The sequence below is a fragment of the Hypomesus transpacificus genome, chromosome 23 (assembly GCF_021917145.1).
Source record: "Hypomesus transpacificus isolate Combined female chromosome 23, fHypTra1, whole genome shotgun sequence".
Lineage (NCBI taxonomy): Eukaryota > Metazoa > Chordata > Actinopteri > Osmeriformes > Osmeridae > Hypomesus > Hypomesus transpacificus.
The window spans coordinates 6,393,842-6,416,072 of NC_061082.1; the positions used below are offsets into that span (position 1 = coordinate 6,393,842).

At 50.0% G+C, this 22,231-nt stretch overlaps 1 protein-coding gene across 6 annotated transcripts; it reads right to left on the reverse strand.

Annotated features, from left to right (window-relative positions):
- Positions 1 to 426: 426 nt before the first annotated feature.
- On the reverse strand, positions 427 to 22,085 carry epb41l5 (erythrocyte membrane protein band 4.1 like 5). Of its 6 annotated transcripts, none has more exons than XM_047046612.1 (27): positions 21,899 to 22,085; positions 21,686 to 21,761; positions 21,061 to 21,263; positions 17,830 to 17,934; positions 17,110 to 17,152; positions 16,921 to 16,999; positions 16,575 to 16,619; positions 16,016 to 16,068; positions 15,070 to 15,190; positions 14,398 to 14,485; positions 14,190 to 14,278; positions 13,965 to 14,052; positions 11,669 to 11,838; positions 11,473 to 11,579; positions 11,290 to 11,308; positions 10,776 to 10,833; positions 10,520 to 10,650; positions 6,148 to 6,302; positions 5,818 to 5,909; positions 5,262 to 5,390; positions 5,072 to 5,136; positions 4,320 to 4,436; positions 3,415 to 3,496; positions 3,213 to 3,290; positions 3,047 to 3,109; positions 2,640 to 2,773; positions 427 to 2,354 (listed from the first exon to the last, which is right to left on the reverse strand). In XM_047046612.1, the coding sequence occupies exons 3-27, from the start codon at positions 21,238 to 21,240 to the stop codon at positions 2,285 to 2,287; spliced, it is 2,361 nt and encodes a 786-aa protein (XP_046902568.1). In that variant the 5' UTR covers positions 21,241 to 21,263; positions 21,686 to 21,761; positions 21,899 to 22,085; the 3' UTR covers positions 427 to 2,284. The 6 variants fall into 6 exon arrangements, with proteins under 6 accessions (XP_046902568.1, XP_046902570.1, XP_046902569.1 ...); XM_047046614.1 differs by having other exon boundaries at positions 21,061 to 21,286; XM_047046613.1 differs by lacking the exon at positions 21,686 to 21,761.
- Positions 22,086 to 22,231: the final 146 nt, after the last annotated feature.

Genomic DNA, 22,231 nt, shown 5'->3' on the forward strand with positions numbered 1-22,231 from the left:
GGCTTGGATCGAACATACAGTAGGTGGGTAATCACATAATCAAGTACTCCAATAATGCCATCTAGTGTTGCCATTACTAGTAACTCACGAAGGGCCAGTGGCGAAAATCTTTTATCAATTTTGGGGGGGACAATTATATGACATTTTCCTCATGAGTAATTCCTGAAGGGGACTCCAACGTTACTGCTGTAACACATAGCCTACATTGTAATATGTTAAATGTATATTATTTAAATTTCCTTTTGTTTACAGTGATTTATTGGGGGGGACAAATCCTATTTTTCCCAGGATGGGGGGGGGGGGGGGGGGGGGGGGATCGTGTGTCCCCGGGATGTCCACCTATGAGAAGGGCATATATGGCTTACTACAAAAACAATTGCTTAAAATCAAAACATTACAACAAAACAAATTGAATTAAACTTGTTCTTTCAAAATACCTTTTTTTAATTTGGAGAATTTACTACGTTGTACAAAATTGCTACTGGTTTACTACACATCCTTCAAAAGTATTGATCAGTACATACATGATACAAATCAGTGTTCTGACATCTACAGCGGTGCTGCCATCTACAGTACTTTTAAATACACAGGATGAATAAGGGTGCTCTTACAAAAAAAGAGGAATAAATTAAACCTTTGAGAGCTAACGCAAAATTGCACTTACTTGTGTTACGTACGTACTTGCATGTGTTATGGTTAGACTAGGAAAACCTCATTTTAGATAGGTTGTTTGCAACAGTATCACTCACATTGGTCAGTCACTACCTCTATAATTTGTGATGCAGATACACAGTATACTTTGAGATAATGACAAACAATGTTCTTGCAAGGCAATTCAGTTTATATAATCCATACAGTGAGTAAAAAAAGAAAGAATAGTGAAATTGTGTGGGTTATTTAAAGTTTACAAAGATCTAAAGACTTGAATAATTGCAGAGATATGACCAAAAAGCAGACAATGTGTGAAATTCAAAAACTTAAGCAGTTAATCAGCAGTATTTTTGTTCAGAGCAAATTTCCATTGAGAACATTTAGCATTCGGTTCTCTTCACATCTGCCATAACTGCGTCTTCCCTGCCCAGTCATTTCTAGAAGACGCAGCGAGAATTAAACTAATTTAATGATATCTAAACCATACCTCAAAATGAGATGGTAAAATGTGAATCACAAAACTGTGACGAGTTCTGAATGCGACAGATATAAGTGAGTTAGTGTGAAACAAGAAAGGAAGTGCCTGTCAATGTACATGCCTCAAGGCAAAACAGGGTTGTGACCTTTTAGCTGTCATTGATTCTTTAACCTGGCTGACAGTATGTAGACAGCATATAAAGTGGGCTGCTCGCGGTGAGCCCCCTTGGGTACATAGCGCGACGAAGCGCGACACAGAAAAACAGCTCAGGCCTACAAACAAACGTCAAGTAGTGGTTTTTCCTTGGATAGTGTAGCATTGTAGATTTCAGCATTGTCTATCCGATTGATCACACATTCATCTAGATAAGGCAGGGAGAAACCAGTGTTTTCATACGTGAATCCACTATACGTACATGTTAGACTATGCCATGTTCATAGGGTCAACTCGTGCTTCCATGCTACATTTTGCCCTCATCATCCTCTTCATCTGAGCCATAATCTTCTTCAGAATACAGCATAGGGTCAGATGATAATCTAAAATGGAATGCTGGTGTTCGATACTTGGTGATGCCGGTGCTCGACTCAGTAAAAGCTAAATTTAAAATAATAAAAATAATTGGATTTCAATCAACAGGACAAAATAAAAACAGCCTAACATGTCAGAAGACAGTAGTCATAATCAATCCGACACGAGTCCAGTTCCAGCGCTCCAGAGTTAATCCAGTGGTTTGCTGCATTACAGAGACGGAGCTCTTTGATCCAGTGGGTTCAGACAGGCAGGCTGACAGGCCAGACTTGGGCCCCCATCTGTGAGAGTGGACATGGGGGAGGGGGGGGGGGGGGTGTACAGCCGTCAGCCAGGAGGTCTCAGTGTCTGCATGGACCAGGCAGGGTCCTCGTCCAGGCTGGTCTCACGAGGTCTCCCCCTCTTCTTCATGACAGGTGTGCGTCACAGAAACAACTCTCGCAAAAAGTACCAGTGACGCTTAATCAAGGAGGTAAAAACAACAAATAACTAAAATGAACCCCAAAAAATAAAATGTTATCCAGTGTAGGAATGTAGTAAGTGGAGGATGTCCAATCTGTCAGCTGGTCAGGGAGCTCCAGAGAAGGCCGGGTGACCGGAGGGGCTTGAGGCTCCTCAGGCCCCTTCTCAGAGCTCAGTGGTCAGCAGACCCTTGGGCTTGTGTCCCTCCTCTGTAGACGGCTGCTGGCCCACAACGCTGCAGGAGGAAGGGGGGGGAGGGAGGGGACACACACGATCAGATCCCACACACGCTCACATCTTACCGTTTCCTAACCAGTCGGAGCCCTTCGAACACAACCCCAAATTCTTAGTCTTAAGAATTGTTTTCAACCGAGTTTAGTCTGTCAAGCTCTATATCAGCATCTACGGCAAGAGAGTACCTTCTGGATTCAGGGATCAAGCAGTCGAAAGCAGGAGCTTCAGAATGAGGCAGAGATAGAGGAGGGAGGGGGGGGGGGACAGGAGCGAGCTGAGGGTTTACCTGGTGGCGATCACATTGTGTGTCTGACAGAGTTGAGGGGGCATGGCCAGAGCCCCTCCATCGGGCTGCAGAGGAGCCGTGACCTTGGCGGGGGGGTCAAGGTCGAGGAGGCCGTTAGTAAAGACACCGGTGGGCTGCGTTAAGAGTAAGGGACAAGGAGGGTGCGGTCAGTCTCTACTAGCCTGCTGCCTAGTGATCAGAGGCGGAGGGGCTACACTGGAGGGTTCTGCAGGGGGAAACCCTGGGGCCTCGTACATGACACCACAAGATCCAGAAGGAGAGAGACCCCACAACCTGGCATCCATCGTTTTATTCGCTAGACCCAACTGAAAACAGCGGTGAAGCGCAGGCTACCGGAGACACAGGATGAACACACAGACAGACGGCGCGGGGGAGGGAACACTCACTGCTGCCGTGGGAACGATCCAGCGAGGTGTCGTGATCACAGGCTTGGGCTGGACTGGGGGGAGCTGCAACACAGAAACGCAGCAACAGCTTTAACTCCGAGACGCCCTTCCCCGCGGCTCACATTCCCCTGCTTGGACAGAGTCGGGAGCTGCTCTAGAGACTTACTACTGGGGTCAGGTCTGTGAAGTCTATCAGGTTTTCAGTCAGAGGGACGCTGGCCTGCTCCTGGTCCTCTGCTTTAGCCTGCACAGCCAGAAGCCACGTTAACAAATCCAGACATGGAGAGTGGGAATGCAAATGGAAGCCTTAGCAGTGGTGCCACTATCGCAGGGCAAGCAGTAAAGGGACATAGGACCGTACTGATTACCTTGGCAACGAGGCCATCGTTAGGGGTCTCAGAAGGAATTATGGGTAGGGGCGGCATCAGATCCTCCGCCAGCATTTCTTCACTGAGGATCGAAACATCACAGTGAATGCATGTAACATATCATATATATTATAAATACACATACACTAATTCAGTTTAAGGAATGGTGTGAGCTGCATAGGCTCTCGTTTCTTTACGTCAGTGGAGTCTTAAACAAATATTCTTGAGCCTATGGCTTCTTGATCCCGCTGACGACCAAGGTAAGCTGCAGAGTCACAAGAGAGAACCTGAACGTACAGAACATGTATCTAGGCAGATCCAGAGCCAGCATGTGACGGCTCAAAACATTTCCAGTTCTCCACCAGGTGGCAGCAGAGAGCTATGTAAAAAACAATGTCTTTACGGGAAAACCTGTGCCATGCATTACCTCCCCCACATGAATACAGTTGAGACCTAAAGAGGAGCTTATACGATAGGACCAGTCCCTGCATGGCCTGCTACTGCTCCCTAGTATGGAAGCACAGAGAGAGGACGAGACAGGTGGCCCCTTTAATCTGGGTGTGCCCCAGTTTCTACCTCCCTCCCTCCTTCCCTTCCTCTCTCATGCCTCCTCTCCTCTTGTTCACCTGAGCTGGCACTGTTCAATATCAACCTGATTTCTGAGGGCCTAAGCTACAGTTTGCGTTTCCTGTTCTGTATCCTTTTGTCCCAAGTGTGTGGGTGAGATTAGGGCGAAGGCATCCAGGGCCGTCCCATTAGTCCACAACCTCCTTCTCAGACACACTCCTCCCAGGAGGATTACAGCTCTGTAGGCACCGTCACAGATCCCCCCCTCGCCCTCCCTCCCCCCCCAAACATAATCCACAGACACACACGCAAGCAGAGACACACACACACCCCATTACCTAGGTCCAGCAGAGATGAGAGTAGGTTTGAGGAGGTCCCATGACTCCTGGCGTTCACCTCGCCCGCCCAGAGAGAGAGAGGAGTTGCTGCCCATGCGTCCGCTGCGCACCTTCAACCTGGAGACAGGAGAGCAGCAGGAGGCATGTTGGCAGAACAGCACTCAGAACACAGCCCAGCCCAGGACACAGCACCGCAAAAGGCTCCACTTTCTGACTCGGGGACTTTAGGGTGCCGCTAAGGAGCTAAGCTGAAGTCTGACTCGAACCACATTCCTGCCCCACTATGATAACCAACCAGACTTGAAAGGGCTTTTATGAGGAACTTTGGTTGGATCCCTAACCTTCACACAGAGGAAGGACAATTAGTAGAACACTTGAATATTCCCTCTTAGCTAAGCCAAGTAGAACATACAGTATAACTAATTGGGTTTTTCCCTGAATCTCACCAGCCCATGATTCAGTGGGTAAATGTCATATAAGAATTATTCAAAGCCCCTTGATGAATATTCAAGTGGATAATCAACTTGGGAAGGAGGGTTGTGATAGGCCGGGAGTGCTGAATGCAGGATGACTAAGAGCCTCGGAGAGAGAAAAGAGACTCGCCAGACCCGTGTGTTCATTTGTCAGGAGCCTAACATTATGACTCTTCCAACGTACACGTGCCAGCACTTTTCATGGGGTTCCCTGGTGGATGAGTGTTTTGAACTGCATCCTTCATAGAATCAGACTGTGTGTGTGTGACGTGTGCTCACCTGGCAGCAGCCTCCTGCATGTTGCAATTCTTGTCCCCCATCCCGGCGTGCTCCTCCACGGCACCCTACACAGGCAGAGGGAACATTCACCGGGTCAGCAGCAGATACGGGGACGTGGGGCTCAGCACCCGGGAGGACCGTGGGACCCCCGTCCCCCCTCCCGGCCAGCCGGCCGGCGGCCGTGCTGTACCTTAAGAGCGGCCTCCGCCTGGGCCTTGAGGATGTTGCTTTTCAGGTCCTCCGGGGGGCGCAGGGGAGCAAGCTGCGGGCTGCTGCCCACGCTGTTCAGACACTTCTCTGTCAGCTTCACCACGTCCTCCTGGACGCACGTGTAGATGGAGAAACAAACAGGGGGGGGGGGACAGTTAGGGCCGGCATTATCCATCACCCGCAGAGGAAACGTGGTCCTTCCCAGTGGCCTCTCCCCCTCCCCTCCCTGTAGAAGGATCATCAGGGTGGCCTGGCAGAGATGGTGGGATAAGCAGCAGGCTGGAGTGTCTCCTCCCTGGGACTCCCACGGAGGGGGGAGCCTCACGCTAGGAATGTTCTTCGGAGAAGCCAAGCCTCTACTACTCCCCTCACACACTTGACAGCATCTCATAGCTCACTCGAACCAAGTCGTTCCATCCCTGCCCGCGCACAGTCTCACTTTCTCCAGCCCCAGTCCTCTCTCTCCCCCATCGCCCCCCCCCCCCCCCCCCTGCTCCCCTGACCCGCCCGGCTGGGGGTGGACGGCTGCTTCTGACCTGGTTGTTCATGTTGATGTTGATGTTGGTCCTGGTGGGTCCTGGGCCCTGGCCCGACTCCAGCTCCAGCTGCTTCAGACGGGCCGCTGCTTCTGTGGGGAACACAGTCAACCATCACTCACCCAGGCCTTCGCTGTCACGGCAACCAGCACCCAAACGCCCTCGGGCTTGGGACACACGAACCCAGGGGAAGCTCACTGGGAACGTTTAACGATGACATCATTTGATGTGCGTCACATTTCATTACGAAACACTTTGTAGTTAGGCGTTTCTCTAAGGCTAAAGGCTAAGTGTGTGTGTTGACAGAAGCAGCCACTTCAGAAACATCACCAGTGAGAGAGACGCTGTCGTCTGCGGCCACACTGGAGGCGGAGTGAGCTGCACTGGGACCCGCCTCCTCTGGCAGGCCTGATGTCGCTATGGGAACATGTGTCCGGATGACATCATCGATGCAGGTCTCCAACAGATCGGCCACAAGGGGCACGCTGGATTCAGAAAGGAGAGAGAAGGGAAGACGAAGGGGGAGGGAGATAAGTGGGGGAGAAACTGAGATCAGAGCGAGGAAGTGAGGTGAGCATCAGACAATAGGCAACTGATTCAAACGATGGGGACCGGAACTTACCAGAATGTCCACATCATCGATGAGACAGGCTAACGCATGTAAGCCTGCTGTGTTAAAATGACATTGGTGGCTTTTATCTTTAATCTGAAACCAATTTTCAACCTTCTCTCTGGCAAGCTGTCTCTCTGTCTGGCAGGATGTCTCTCTGTCTGGCAGGATGTCTCTCTGCCTGACTGGCTGTATCTGTATGTCTGACTGGGTGTCTGTCTCTCTGCCTGACTGACTTTTCTCCCTGTCTGTCTGTCTGTCTGTCTGTCTCTCTGCCTGACTGTCTCTCTGCCTGGCTGTCTCTCTGACTGGCTGTCTCTCTGACTGTCTGGCTGTCTGTCTCTCTGAATGGCTGTCTGTCTCTCTGACTGGCTGTCTGTCTCTCTGCCTGACTGATTTGTCTCCCTGTCTCCCTGGCTGTTACAGCAGTGTCACACAGCAGCAGCAGCCTGAAGTCATGGTGAAAGATGAGATGAGTTAACACATGCGGCGGGCAGACAGATCTGACACTCCCGTCGCAAAGAACATAAGCCATGTCCAATAAGCCCTGGTCTAGTCCTCACCCTGAGGTTGGAGGGCAGGGAGAGACAACAAGGGAGATTACCCACCCACCCACCCACCCAAACACACTCACACATACACTACTCATTAACGCAGGCAGAGTACACGCCCTTAACACTCGCAGTACTCCCTTCCACCATCCCTCCCCCACCCCCCAGGCCTCCCCCACCAAGACACACACATGCACACCCTCCTCCTCTGAAATTTGGGAGGGAAAGGGTGAAGGGGAAGAGGAGGAGGAGGAGGGAGTCACATTCCGTACGTGACTGCAGTGAGATTAGACCAAGGTCTGAAAGAGGCTCCAACACAACTGGTTTCAGTTTTCACAGGAAATGCCCCCGAGGTGAAGAAGATGCTTGTGGAGGTAATAACTACTCCCCAGGGGACCCCTGTGTGAAGTATGGAACACACACACACACACACTACTGTAGAAATGTGCACATGCTGCGTGACAAAGCATAATGCTGGAGTTAGGGTTTTTCTTTATTGCTTTCCTTTAGTTTGGTCTGAACATAATAATGTAAACAGGAGGCTAATAAAAGGAGTAACATTAGTAGAGCTGTGCTGTAGTGTCAATCAAGAAATAACAGATAAACATTGCAATTCAATTATTAAAGTAAGCTCTTTTGATCTCCGTCGATACAGGTCAGCCTGGATATAATGTGCATATCCACACCAAAAAATCTATCAAAATAGATACTTACTAAAAAATTATCACAAAAAACGTGGTTCAATCCAATCATTAAATAAAGTACATTCAAAACGACATATGCGATTTGAAATAATAATAATAGGAGACAGGAACAGTGGTGAGCTTAGAGGTGATGTGAGAGGATAACTAACAGCCAGTCCAGGGATTAAGAGGGGCCTTCCTCCACTAATAGATCTGAGGAGCTGGACTGCAGGATTCCATCCTCCTCCTGGCTCCAGTCAACAGGCTGCTTATTGTCCTGGCGCCCCAAACACAGATACCATCTCTGGGCAGTTTCACTGAGGAGGAGGGGGGGGGGGGGACTGGGGGGGGGGCTCTGGGCAGTTTCACTGAGGAAGAGGGGGGGCGGGCTCTGGGCAGTTTCACTATGGGTGAAGCATCGTGGAGGGGTGGGGCAGAGGGGTGGGGCAGAGGGGTGCTGCCGTGGTGGGGAAGCAGCAGCAGCTGGGTCTGTCTCTCCCCCCGTGTAACAGTGTCCAGCCTGGGTGAGGTGGGAGATAGAGTGGGGGGGGGGCGTGGTCCTGCTGAGTCCAGTAACAGTAACAGTGGGAGGGCTGGGGGGGGAGCAATAGTGTGGTGCTGGGAAAAGAGAGACCTGAGGAGGAATTGTGGATGAGAGGGAGAGGGGATGGGTGGAGAGGGGGAGAGAGAGACAGAGAGAGAGTGGGGTGGGGCGTTAACAGATAGGAGGAATGCAGAGCAACGGAGGGAGGAGGGAGCCAAAGTGAGGGAGGGCCAGGGAGCAGATAACGACGCTAGAGACAGACTGTGAAAAGGGATAGAAACAGAAAGAGAAGACCGAAAAAGAAGGCCATGGAAGAAATGAAAGAAAAAGTAGTAAAAAGGAGGGGGGGGGGGGGGGGGGGAGAGGGCAAGAGGCGTGCAGAATCAAGGAGAACAGGAGAAGGGCTGTTGGGTGTCATCTCCACTCGGGTACTGTCTGTGCGTATGCATACGGACAAATCTAGCATTTGCATCAGCATAGTTGAATTTGAGATCTAGTATGGCGTTTCTATCATGGCAGGTAAGATCCGGGTCCAGGATGACGCAACAGGGGGGGATGACTACCAGGGCCCTATGAACACGAACAAATCCGCCTTCACCCACAGCTCATCCATCATGCTAGCTGGGCCACATTCCTCTCCTCTCTGTGCAACAGGCCCCTCGTCTCCACGGCTCGGGGGGAGCGTCAGAGCTCTGCCGGTGCTCATCTGGCCGGGAGCTCGATCTTCTCATCAGTGGAGGTCTTAGCCAGCTAAAGCTTTGCCATCAAAAGGAGTCTTAGCGGCGTGGGCTAGGTCGTAAAAGAGCGCTTTTCCTCAGCTAAGAAGGGGATCTGAATCTCTGGAGCCTACCCTGGCTACCCCCGTCTTTAGCTTTAAAACCTCAGATTTTATAGCTGACAAATTACATCTGTTTTGGAGATACTGCTGTAGTAAGGACTTGGCTTATCTGAGGCAGCTCTGAGGGCTGCGGAGTTCTGCAACTCGTGGGTCAGCCAGAAGAAGTCTTTTCTGTCTATGTTCTGTATGAGAAGGGAGAATGTTCCTCTTGGTAGGGGAGTGAGCTGATTGGTGTTGAGGGGAGTGAGCTGATTGGTGTTGAGGGGAGTGAGCTGATTGGTGTTGAGGGGAGTGAGCTGATTGGTGTTGAGGGGAGTGAGCTGATTGGTGTTGAGGGGAGTGAGCTGATTGGTGTTGAGGGGAGTGAGCTGATTGGGGTTGAGCGGAGGTAAGTAGAGAATGTAGATCAATGCAAGAGGTCACAGGGGATTGGGAAAAGGCCAAAAGATCACCACAGTATCTACAAAAGCCGAGATGCTCTGGAATCAACGCATCACTCAAATCATGTCACCACTTCCTTCGCTGATTGGGTAGGCAGTTGAAGGAGAAGCAATGCACAAAGAGCCACCATAGAAGGAGATTTCCCCGCAGGCATGAGAGCCAGTACCTCTCCCAGAATCAGGCCCATCCAATGGGCTTGGTTGATTGGTTTAAGCGCAAACTATGCGAGGCGAGTGGCGAAGGGTACATACCTTGCCTCCAGACAAGGTCAGTTTGGTTTCAGTACCTCATCATACTAGAACAAATGGAAAAGTTTGAAAACGGCAGGTGAGTTCTATAAAAGAAAACATTTAAACCCTTCTAATTACACAGTAAGGGCAGACACAAACACGCACGCACACAAACATCCACACAGCTCAGAGGCAACCACTGTTTATTTTTAATATGTGAAGAAGTCAAAGCGAGACCCCCTTCAAGGCCAAGTAATCCTAAAGGGATAGAGGGATGAAGGAGAGAGAGAGAGGGAGAGAGAGTTTGTTGTTGCCAACCCAGCAGAGGCCTGGCTAAATGTAGCAGCAGCAGCAGCACCAAGAGTGACCAAGCAGATGCTGAAAAACACACTATCACACTCTGGATGGAGACAACACCCGAAACCTTCACACGGTTTGCCATTCGAAGGGGCATGCACACACACACATATACACACACACACACTTAACACCCACCACCAGACAACCACCTTCCTAGGCTTTTCCCAGTTAAGCCAAACACAATTACATGCATACACTGCCACACCCCCTCTCCCCACCACCACCAAGACCATCCCAAGCCATCCCGGCAACTGGAAATTGTTTTCTCCCTTGCCCGGAAAGAGAGGACAGAGGCCCTAGCCCTGGCCAGGCCTGGTACAGTAGAGCACACCCCAGCACAGTAGCCGGTCCCACGTCCAGCCCCCGCTGGGCCAGTGACAGGCTGACAGCAGGAAGGGCCAGATTAGGCAGCCTAACACTCTTATGGCATTAGGGAGCGGCTCACCTCCTCTTCTCTGATTGGCTGCCGCCAGGGCTCCTGGGGAGGGTTTCGATTTCCACGTGGCCGCAGGCGGAGGGGGGGGCCGTGTTGACCACGGGCACGGCCGACCAGGCGCCTCGGGTGAAAGGCGGGGGCTGGGAACCAGGTGACACGCGTAGAGAATAAACACCTTCTCCTCAGGTGAATATTGGCAGTAAACCTGAGCACACTTAAATAAAGTACACCTGGATGTACATAGGAGGCCATGAAGCCTTCCTACCTTAGTGTCTTTACCGGCACTGACTCCATTGTTGTGTGTGTTCGTGGAGGAGAAAGATCTGGCAGGTGAGGGAGAGAGAAAGAGAGGAGGGTGGTCAATCTTGTTGCAATGCGTGTGTGTGTGTGTTCCACATTCAAGAGAAAGGGAGGGTACGGTAGGTCACCCAGGTCCAGTACAGGCTGAACTGGGAGGGTCCAAGTGTGAAGATAACCAGGTTCGTCCTCTCCTAGCCCAGCACAGCACACATACTCAACCAGCCAGAAGGGAGCCTGACGGTGAGACACATCTACAGACACGCGCGCTCGGAAGACTGTGTGCAAACACATCCAATTGTGTGTGTGTTTTTGTTGTGTGCCGGTGAGTCATGTTTATCGGTCTCCCATGATTCAGGTCTTACACTCTCCTCCAGCGACAGAGGAGAGATTCAAACACAGCTTGAGGAAGAGATTATTCCACCAGTGGGCTTTTCTAGTGCTATCCAACTGAACACTCTGAAAAACACCTCAGTACTCACTCTGGGGGTTTGTTGTGGCCTGTGAGAGAAAACAGAAGACAGAACATGGAAATCATCAGTGGGCTTGTCTCGTCAGTGCCATCACAGAGTACGACACAGATTCAGAACTAATATATAACATGAGAAACATGTGAACCGGCTCCAAAATGGAGTGAGTGTGTGAGTGCGTACGTATCCACTCACCCCTGTTCTGCATGGTTCTTCTGGAGTACCGGCGACTGGGTCTCCTCTCGAAGGAGGCCGACCGTCTGGCCTTGCTAGCCTTGGTGGTCTGGTACTCCGTCTTCCCACTGGAGCAGAGAGGACAGTCAGTCAGCCAGTCAGACGTCCCCATGTACACCCAGCATGCGTGGGCCCGAGATGGGATGGGGGAGGGTACCTGTAGCGGAAGCGGGAGCCCATGCGGATGAACCCGGAGCGCGCCGAGCCCTTCTGGACGGGGCCGCGCAGCCGGAAGAAGGCGTGGTGCTCCACGGCACACTTCCACAGGTGCTTGCAGGCCTTGGGATGGTCCATGCGGAACACAAACGTGTGCTCCTGTTCCTTCCCCTACGAGAAGGAGCGTGGGCCGACAGACAAAGGAGGAGAGAGACCAAGAGGAGGAGAGGCACATGAGAGACACAGCGAGGAAGAGATAGGGAGAGAGGGAGATTGAGAGAGATTGAGGGAGATGAAACAGAGAAAAAGACAAATAAGTGTCAGATTGACTCTAGTAAGTATCCACTGTTACAACATGGAACCAAAATACAGTGAATGGAGTCAGGCCTTCGAAGTGGGGGGCAGACAGTACATGATTTCTGTGGAATGGGCTTATTTACTTTCATACATTTCTGTATTGTGGGGGGTGAAAAACACAAAATAGGACAATTCCAAGGTAAATACGTCCCCCATTTTCCAGGAGTCCTTGGAGGCTGTGGGCGAACACACAGAGCCACAAGCACACACACACAGATGGGGGGCGCCCTGCAGTTCCCAGTCTCTCATTAACCTCATGTTCCAGAAGAGTCTGGATAAGGCCAGCGAGTGAACAACCTTGTGTTGAACTGCCCTGTAGTGTCCAGGAATGTTCTGCTAAAAGGCAGCTCTCTACAGATCCCTGTCTCTTGACCTGCTGCAGGCCACTCGCACCAGACTGGCTCCCTCGAAACTGACACACACACACACATAACTGGCTTCTCCTTTCTCCCCACAAGGGATTAGAACGCTACTGAAATACTCTGCAACATTAAACCAGGCATCCAGTCACCAGCATCTAGACACACACACACACACACACAGCCTAATGTATTGAGGTGTGAGTGTGTCAGAGTCAGTGCCAGGGCCTTGTTAGCCAGGGCGCTATTTGCACATTAGCAGCTGGACAGCTTTATGGGGTGCTGAGAACCGTGGATGCCTCGCATGCCGGGGGGAGGGAGAGACTAAAGCTGCTCCTGGAACTCTGACTGGAGCCTGGCCAGCCAGTCAGTCAGTCAGTCCACCAGCCAGCCAGCCAGCCAGTCAGTCAGTATCACATCACACCCACAGCCTTCACCTGAAAAGGCAGCCCCTGCCCTCCTGGACAGACACACAAACACAGGTTAGAGACCTACACGTACACACACTCTCTCTCTGTCTTTAACTCTCTCCCTCTCCTGCTGCTAATGAGCTCACACACTACACTGGAGAAGGCAGATGAGAGCAGTTGACTGTTGCAGGTGGAACTAAATACATTCCAGAGAGGCCCCGCTACCTACCTCATACACACACACGCACACAGTTATAAAACCAGCTTAGTGGAGCCTGCAGCGATGCTTTACAATAAGGCTGTTTCATTTTCATTTCAATACAAAGCCTTGGTATTACCAGTGCAACAGTGAAAGTATGCGAGGTTGACTGGCAATGTGCAGACGCTATCTCGCTGTAGAAGGACAAAACAAGTCGAGACGGAGAACAAACTCTTCGTCCCCGTGTCTGCCATCAGAACAGAAACATGGGGACAGAAACACGGCGTGCTGCGGTGACGTCACAACACAAGCCGACATGATGTCACATGGTGTTCATGCCGAGAGACTGGGGAAACCGCAGAGACTTTGAACAGGGAGTGTGATCAGAAATCCCCCAGAGGCCCCCTATCACAACAGTGGATGCAGAGAGAACCCGTATGGTGCGGACAGACATGCAAGAGTGATCCACATGGAGACAGGAGTCCCAGCTTCTGCGGGGACTGAGCGTAGACAGATGGGCTCCAGGCTCCCGGTCCACATGATCGCTCGTCCCTCTACGGCAGTGTTCTTCAAGCCTGCTCCTCGGGGCCCACTGTCCTGTGTGGGTTACACGTTACCGTCCTCCAACATACCCCTTTCAAATGAATGAATAAATAAATGGATGGGTCATTCGCAGGCTTCTGCAGAGCTCGATGACAACCCATTCATTTGAATCAGGGGTGTTGGAGCAGGGAAACATTGAAAACACTGCAAGGCGGTGGGCCCTGAGGACCAGGGTTGAAGAACATGGATGTAAAGGGATTGGGACTGGCCCACTCATACACAGGCAGGGCCCTACATACTGGGGTTAGGGGGAGCTGGATGTGGGATTCAGTGCACACTGGAGAAAGAAGGACAGAGATTCAGGACAGGGTGCTGATTGGTGAATCCCTGTGAAAGTGTGTGCGTGTGCATCGGGGGTTGATTCATTACCTCTTCTGCTTCTTGTACCTGTTCATCATCCTCTACCACCACCAAGGTCAGCTTGCTTTTCTTAAAGTCCAAACGAGTGATCTTAGGCCTGGGAAGCAAACACACACACACACAAAACTGCATAATGCATGTACCCTCTATGAGCAAGTTCTGTGGTACCATAACAGCCTTGGTGTTAATATGTCAGCTGAAAGGAGGTTTGGAGCGCAGCTGTTGAGGTCTCACCAGAAGAAGAGTCCGATCTTGGTCTCTCCCTCAAACACCAGCACTCCAGTGGGGGTTAGGCCTAGGCTGTACTCATTACCATCTCGTGCCTGGGGAATGGGACAGGACACACACACACACACAGTGTCAGCTGACACCATCACCACTGACAGAAATGAAACAGCAGTGGAGAACACACCATTAGCCTGTGTGTGTGTGTGTTGCTCACCTTAACCATGTGCATGTCCACTCCATACATCTCCAGCCACTTTGCTTTGTTCAGGTAGTTGATCTCTGCCTGCGCCGGCATCTGACCTCTGTTATGAACAGAGAGCAAACGACAGGGACAGACAGAGGTTATCTCCTGTGGTGCGAGGATACTAGATCCTCCACAGGCGGGGACAGGACTGATTCATCAGCAAATCTTAACCCCCCCCCCTACTCTGCACAGACCCAAACCAGCTAGGAGGAGGAGTGACTGATGGTGAACTGTCAACCTGGAGGAAGTTATTACAGCATGTAGCCACAGCATGTGTTCTGAGTTTAGAGGAGAGCAGATATATCACTCTGTGTGTCGGTGTTTTAGAGTCAAGTTCAGGGTAACCTCTCTGGACAGCACTTGGATATACTGTATTAGTCCTTTTTTACGACTCGGAGGAATGTCGTAAACTGAGGGCTGCCCGCCTGGACACCTGGCGTGCTGGCTAGCTACTGTCCTGCCTGTCATCATCATCGTCAAACGCCGTTCTACGGTGTTGAGCCGTGGAAACTGTACATGAGTTCAGATCTGATAGTGATACAGATTGACGTCGTCCATGTCCACTGGCTAGGCCGTTTCATATCCTGGCCGTTTTATTGGCTGATGGAGAGCTCGTCCTGGGGGGTTTTCCACCATGTGTACCTGCATTCCTTCCAGGAGTTGAAGATGGCCAGCTCCATGGATTCCGTCTGCTCCGGCGTGAAGCGGAACTCCGACACCAGGTCTAGAGCGTGCTCTGAGGGGTCACAGTCTCCCAGCTCAGCTGAAACACAGGGCAGGAATACAACACATTAACCCCCTGGGCTCATCACCAAATCTTGCCATTCAACCTGCAGATAACCCTGTCTGGCTGCAGAATAGATAACGAGAGCTGTATGTCATCAGAGAGAGGGGGGAGAGAGAGAGAGGGGGAGATGGAGTGAGAAAGAGAGAGATTAGGAATGCCGTTCGACCATGAACGGAAAAGAGGTTACAGGGGTCAGGTGGGTGGGGTGGGGTCAGACGATGGGAGAGGTGACATAGCAGATAAAGATGTCCCCTCCTGGTCGAATAATTAAAATTCCATCTGGGGATTAGTCACACCTCCATTTTGGATTTGGAGAGATGTTCGAGCGAGAGAATTACATGAAGAAAAGTAAACTGACAAGAGAGAGAAAGTGAGGGGGAACTAGGCAGGAATGGCAGGATTAGGGGCCTTTGTAGAGGCCAGGGCTATAATGATTTGGCATTTACCCTACAGAGGAGCTGGAGCTGGGAGAGCGAGCGAGAGAGAGAGAGAGAGAGGGAGAGGGAGAGAGAGAGAGAGAGAGAGAGAGAGTGAAAAGGGGGAGAAGGAGAGAGGGGAGGGAGTAGAGACAGTGAGGTGAGCCAGCTCCATTCAATACAACCCTGGAGTGTCCATTCACAGTCTGTCACTGGAACAAACCATGTCCATGACTAAGGGAGATTATGGTTTGAGTAAAAAGGTGAATGCCAATAAATAAATAAATTAAATAAACTGGAGGAGAAAGTGTATACCCACAATCAAACGTGTTAACTGTCGTGTAAAGCAAAGGATACACAAAGTCTTTTAAACATGATTACATACCTTGCAGTGAAAATCCAGCCAATTCCACGGCTGTATCAAAGGGACACTCTAACCTGAGTTAGACAGGAGAGGAGCGACAGTTATCCGTGCTGCTCCAACCAATCACTGTTCACGTTAGCAACCAGCGTAACGTGCTTTCAATAGACCTTTTTACCAACGACAGCATATTGTCCAAGCCATCTGGTAGTCCTTGTAAATACAAGCTCACCACCACATTGCAGGTTGGACTGCATCCCCCTGCCCAGGCATCCCATCCACTCTCTGTGTTATTGGATTGCTGTGCAACACAACACTAATCCCACTGCAGTGAAATTTGATACTAATAATACACAATCTACTTACAACACATGTGAACAGCATCATTCCTACATCCATAAGTAATCCTGTAAGCTCCTTACTACCATTCACATCTGTGATGAGAACATAATAGATGGCAGGATATAAAGAATATGCGGTATAGAGGAGTTCGACCTACAGACCTAATTAGGAACAACACGGCAGGGACAGCAAACAGTGTCCGCACACAGGAAGGAGGACTTGGGGAGCACTGGCTACTTACTTGCCACTGAGAATGTCTTGCTTTAGTTGTAATACAAAGAGGTATCTGAAACGACAGAGTGGGAAGTGGTTCAAACACTGGTCCAGCGCAGCCCCAGACCCTGCTGCCCCAGACCCTGCTGCCCCAGACCCTGCAGCCCCAGACCCTGCAGCCCCAGACCCTGCTGCCCCAGACCCTGCAGCCCCAGACCCTGCAGCCCCAGACCCTGCTGCCCCAGACCCTGCTGCCCCAGACCCTGCAGCCCCAGACCCTGCAGCCCCAGACCCTGCTGCCCCAGACCCTGCTGCCCCAGACCCTGCTGCCCCGGCAACGGGACACGCCCAGATGACATCCCATCACAACTCACCTGGTCAGCTCTTCGTGCAGGTTGTTGGGTTCTGACGAGTAGAACTTGACCCTCATGTGAAGGCAGTAGGGGGGTCCGACTGTGGAAGAGCGGAACACGAGCGACACACAGAATGAGGGTGGAGTGGTTACCAGGTCTGCACGTTATGGGATGTGTGTGTGTCGTCATGGGGACCATGAGGGTACTTACTCTTCACTTGTTTTTTGATGCTTTTTGTTACGTCGAGCCAATGCTGCAAAGAGACGCATAAACATGCATTTATCTTATGTTAAAATCCTGGATTATGGCTCTTAACGTGGAGACACATTACAAATACCTTTTATTTCAGTAAGGGCCATTATGAAACGTAACTGGACAAATATAAAAGACACAGTCCAAAGTACCTACACAGGCCTTGAATACACAGTGTGCGGCATTTTCTATTGAGGGTTTTCAGCTGTAACTCTTGTCTGAAAGTACAGAGTATGTCAAGCGTGAACAATAAAGAGGGACAGGCAGGGGAGGAGGAGAGGAGGGCTGGGTGTGTGGTTGAGTGTGTGTGTTTACTTGGAAGGAACGGAAGGTCTCTGCCACTCTTCTCTCTCCCCCACATTCCTCGTTGCAGCCCTCCTTCCCCCCTCCCTCCTCCTCTCCCCTGTGCCCTTCACACCATATCAGCTCGTCCTAGCTGGGATTTGGAAAGACGTTTGTCCGGGAAAGAACTGGGCTTGGAACATCCAGTCCGACCATGACTACCACAAGCCCTGTGGCCAAACGCCACGGTCGGAAAATCATCACAGTCTTCTGTAGCTCACAGTGTGTCGTCAAGTGAATGGTTAACTAGACAGCAACCCCACCTGACTCCCAGAGAGCGTGACGGCGGGGAAACCGAGTCAGTCGGTCACTAAAGCAGCTTTCGTCTCTTCTTACCGGTACTTGCGCTGAGTCCATGAAGCGCAGGCCAAAGTAGTCCTTCTCCACAATGTCCAGGTGGTACATAATCTGGTCAAACAGCTCCTCACCTTTCGCTTTTTTCTGATGAGGACAAACATTATTTGATTAAAAGAGGCCGCACTGCAGAAAAGATCTTCAACAGATGGCACAGCAGGCATCCGTAGAGAATACAGTTTATTCATTAGACGTACATCATTTGGGCTGGTTAACATTTTGCCATGTTCTTCCACAAGCAGGATGTGGATATTTGACATGATCACACGTTGCACCAGTGAGTGAATCATAGACTACGGCAGGTTTGACTGGCTTTAAAACAGGCATGTTGCCATTGAAGTTCCCAGTCAGAGTTCCAGTCCTTCTGGGAACATGAGACTGATCCAGGCCTGACCCAGTGTTTCTGCTGTCTGACAGCCAGTACCAGTCTCTGCTCTGCTCCCAGCCTAGAACAGTAGGCCGGACACACACACACATTTTAACCAACTTCCAAAACAGCGCGAGGCACCGCTACAGGGTCGCCATGGTAACTTGGGAAAAGTGCCCCAGCACAGCAGCGTTGACGGGAAAGGCCACATGACCCGGCCTACAGAACTGTGCTGAGCTGCATGGCTGTCTTAGGATAATGACCGGTCCACACAGGCCACAGCCTATCAAAACACCCCCTCCCCAGTCGGGCACAGCAATAACAAAGGCTGTGGTTGGTCGGTAGCAGGTCCCTCCCCTCTGGAGTCTTTTTGTGTTCAAGGTGACACAGTAAGAGATCAAAGCGACAAGAGAAAATGCCCCGTGCAGTGGACCTGGAGAGTGAGCATGTTTCAAGCCATCTGACTCCAGGGGGACTAAGAAAGTAACTAGCAGCTAAGTTACTGAATCCAATTTGGCAACTTTTTTTTTTTTCTTTTTAATTTCTGTTAATAAGTTTGTTTGACTGGGCATGAACTTCCAGAATGCTCAGAATAATTCTGTACCACTATTGACATTGTGAAGAAACCCATTTTCCCTCAACTACTGTACAAAACCCCCATGACCCTCATAAATGAACACATCAGTTAGCAATGTGGACACATGCTAGCACTTTCCACCCGGTAAAAGCTACACAACTGAGAATGTGGTGAGGGTTGAATTAGGAGAGGAGGATCCTCAGGACTGGCAGAATTTACAATCAAGTTTAAGTTAAAAAGAGTACATATCCCGATCAGTGAGGAGAGGTGGTTTAGCAGCTGGAGCTTTTGACCCTACCAGACACATTGCAGACCCTAACTTAGGCCAAGTGCTATGCCCAGGACTCCCCCACCCCCCCCCCCCCCCCAGTGTTCGCCTCACCCGCACACTCAGGCAGGCCCCATGCTAGTTGGCATAGGTGACAAAGAGCCCCCGCGGCCTGGGAGAGGGGGACACAAAGGGGCCATTGTGCGCTCCGGTGCACCCTGGGCCTCGCTGGCCAGCCTGCAGCATTGTTCACCAGAGGTTTCCAGCCTGCCGGCCCAACAGCCCCGGCCTGCCTTCTGAGGCACTGCTACATTCCTCAGACCCACTTCTCCACGCATGCAAGACAGTCTCAACGAGGAGGGGGGGGGGGGGGGGGTCCAAGTACACCTCCCTAATGTAAATCTCACCCTATAGAGTTGAGTGGATGGAGAGAGGGAGGGAGAAAAAGAGGAGAGGAAGGAGACAGATACGTGTATGGCAGTATTGTGTCACAATAGAGGTGAGTTATAGGGCTGTGTACTCAGCCTGTGAAGAGAGATGTCTGCTGCTTTTGAGAGGTAACCCAAGGAAACCCCATTGGAGTAGACATACCAAACCCAGCATTTATTAACCATCCAGCCATGGGTCATAAAACACACACAGTTATTCAGTGTTGTCTTGAGCACTCAAGGGTTGTTTTTCTTAACACCCAAACGTTGTCAAGGCCCTCGTTTCTCTAGAGCAGATTTTGGGGAGGACCTTGCTTTAACAGTGACAGGTTAAACAACCAAAGCAAGCCAGCTCTGCTCTCTTACACTCATCAAAGCCACCATGGGAAAACAAGGGTCATATTGAGGTAAGCCAGCATCAATTAAGCCATCATAGAGAATAACTAGAGCCTTTAGAATCACCTCTAAAGCAAGCCTGACACTTCTGAGTTAACTACTAAGAATCCATTACATGAATCAACCGTACCATGTGAACTACTAACTTGCCCACAATAATTAAAGGATACTTCAGTCAGGTCACAGACAGATAGAGGTTACAACTACCACAAGTGCTAGATTCATCCAGCATACAAGCCTGAAAAACAAACTTCCCAAATAGGCTGTTCTATATCAGCACCCTGAGGATGTTCTCAAACTAAACACAACGCCTAAGTAGAAAAGCCATGAACTATCTGAACTGGTCGTGCTGATGGGGATGCTAGAAATACGGGAATATGAGATTACCAGACAAGCAGGAATTTTACCCGTCTGACAGCTGGAATGTCTTGTAAATTATAAACCAGCAGAATCAAAGAGGGCATTATGAGGTGAATGTAACAGTATTCCTTTGTCGGCATTTCCAGATTTCTGCAAAGACATATTCTGTCTCTTGTGGCAGTGCTGCCTGCAAGCCTTCAAAGTCATCCTCCATAGCTCCTACAGACCAACTAGTGATGCTCTGGTGACTGTCTGGTCTATTTGGAAACTGACAAGACAGAACCACATTAGGTAGGCCAACTACTAACTAGCGGGATATGGTGAAAAGCTCTCTGGCTTTACTATGACCAAAACCAAAATGGCATCAACATTGAAGTGTAAAGTGTGAGACATTCTTTAATCTCTGATTCTTGGCTCCTCTCTGTTGACTTGGCTTCAGATGATACAACATGTGACCAATGCGTTCCAGAAGAAGGGATCATGGTATTACAGGTGATCAGGAGCACACACACACACACAAACACGCGTTCAGTATGTCAAATGACTCATAGCCCCGTAAACTAAGACAGGAGTTGACAGTTTCAAAATAGTCCTGCTCCTTTTGAATGCTCTATTAATCATAGAGACCTGTACCACTGGTAGGACCTGTTGTTCATCCCAGAATATAAATACTAGATATACCACTAGCTCCCTGCACTGTTGAAGATCTGAGTGGATCACACATACGTATTACAGTTCTCATTCTACTTGATCTATCTAAAACAAATATCTAAGAGTTAGTTTCCTAGTCGGTCTTTTTTTGCTTTGTCTGACTCACCGGTAGGTCCACACTGACATCTGTTCCGTCCAGTAGGGACACTCGGCAGGTGATGATGGACTTGGCGTCGCCTGCGGCAGGGATGTGTGTGGTGGCTCGCTGTGCCTCTCGAAGGCGAGATTTCTCCGCGTGCTTACGGATGGACCGCCGGCCCAGAGTCCGGCGGAGGAAACTCAGCATGGTGCGAGACTAGCGGGTGACCACTGGGGAGGTCAGGTTTACAAGCCTACGTTATTGTCAGACAAATCACAAGTCAAATCTATTGTATTACATTCAGATATCCTTATTTTAGAAACGTTACTGTGCAGAGATCTGTTAAGATTTTGAGCTAACTAAAACTTACCCTGGGTGTTATTAGTTAGCTAACATATGGACTGAAATATCTATTAACATGGCACAAGCTAGATACAGTACCAAAGTAACCTTCTGAAAGCAGCCACAAATGTTCAATAATTAGCGGCCAGGCTTGCCTAACGTTACAAACAACGACGTAGGTAGTTGTTAGCTTAAGCTAGCTAGGCTATCTTTTCGCTAGTCGTTGGTTAGCTAACTAGAAAGCTAGCAAGCTACGAAACAATCAAAGTTAGCCAGTTATGTACGCTTAAAATTTAACCAATAAACTTACCGCTAACATTAAACAGCAAAAGATAGCCGTAACAAACTAGTGCAGCGGATAGAGTGCAAAACAGCAACAGGTTCTCCTGCTAAGAGAGTCAGGTTGAGCTTTGTGATGATGCTGTGGGAGCAGATGAGAGAACTCCGACATACACTTGTTGTGTCTCCGAACAGCGACAAACACTTGTAGCTAGCTAGATCTTGGTTATAAAACAATACTTACAAAGCACTTGCCGTTGTCTAAAAGGAGAGTGGGTCCACTTGCATTGTCCACGGTCACGAAATAGCCTAATAAATCCACATGGTTAAAAAGTTTACTTCATTCTACCCTCGACCAGGATAATTTCCTCTCCCTCTCTCCAATACTAAGAAAAGTGGGAGGCAGGAGAGCGGAGCAGATTTCTCTCCCCCCCCCCCCCCCCTCCCCCCAGGATATGACGTATCGATAAATCCTTGACCAAACTCAGAGTAGTAATAAACGTGGAAAATATTCCATTTAAATATTTGCTGAATGCAAATTCTTAATTATTAGAACGCACAAACATTTACAGTAGCT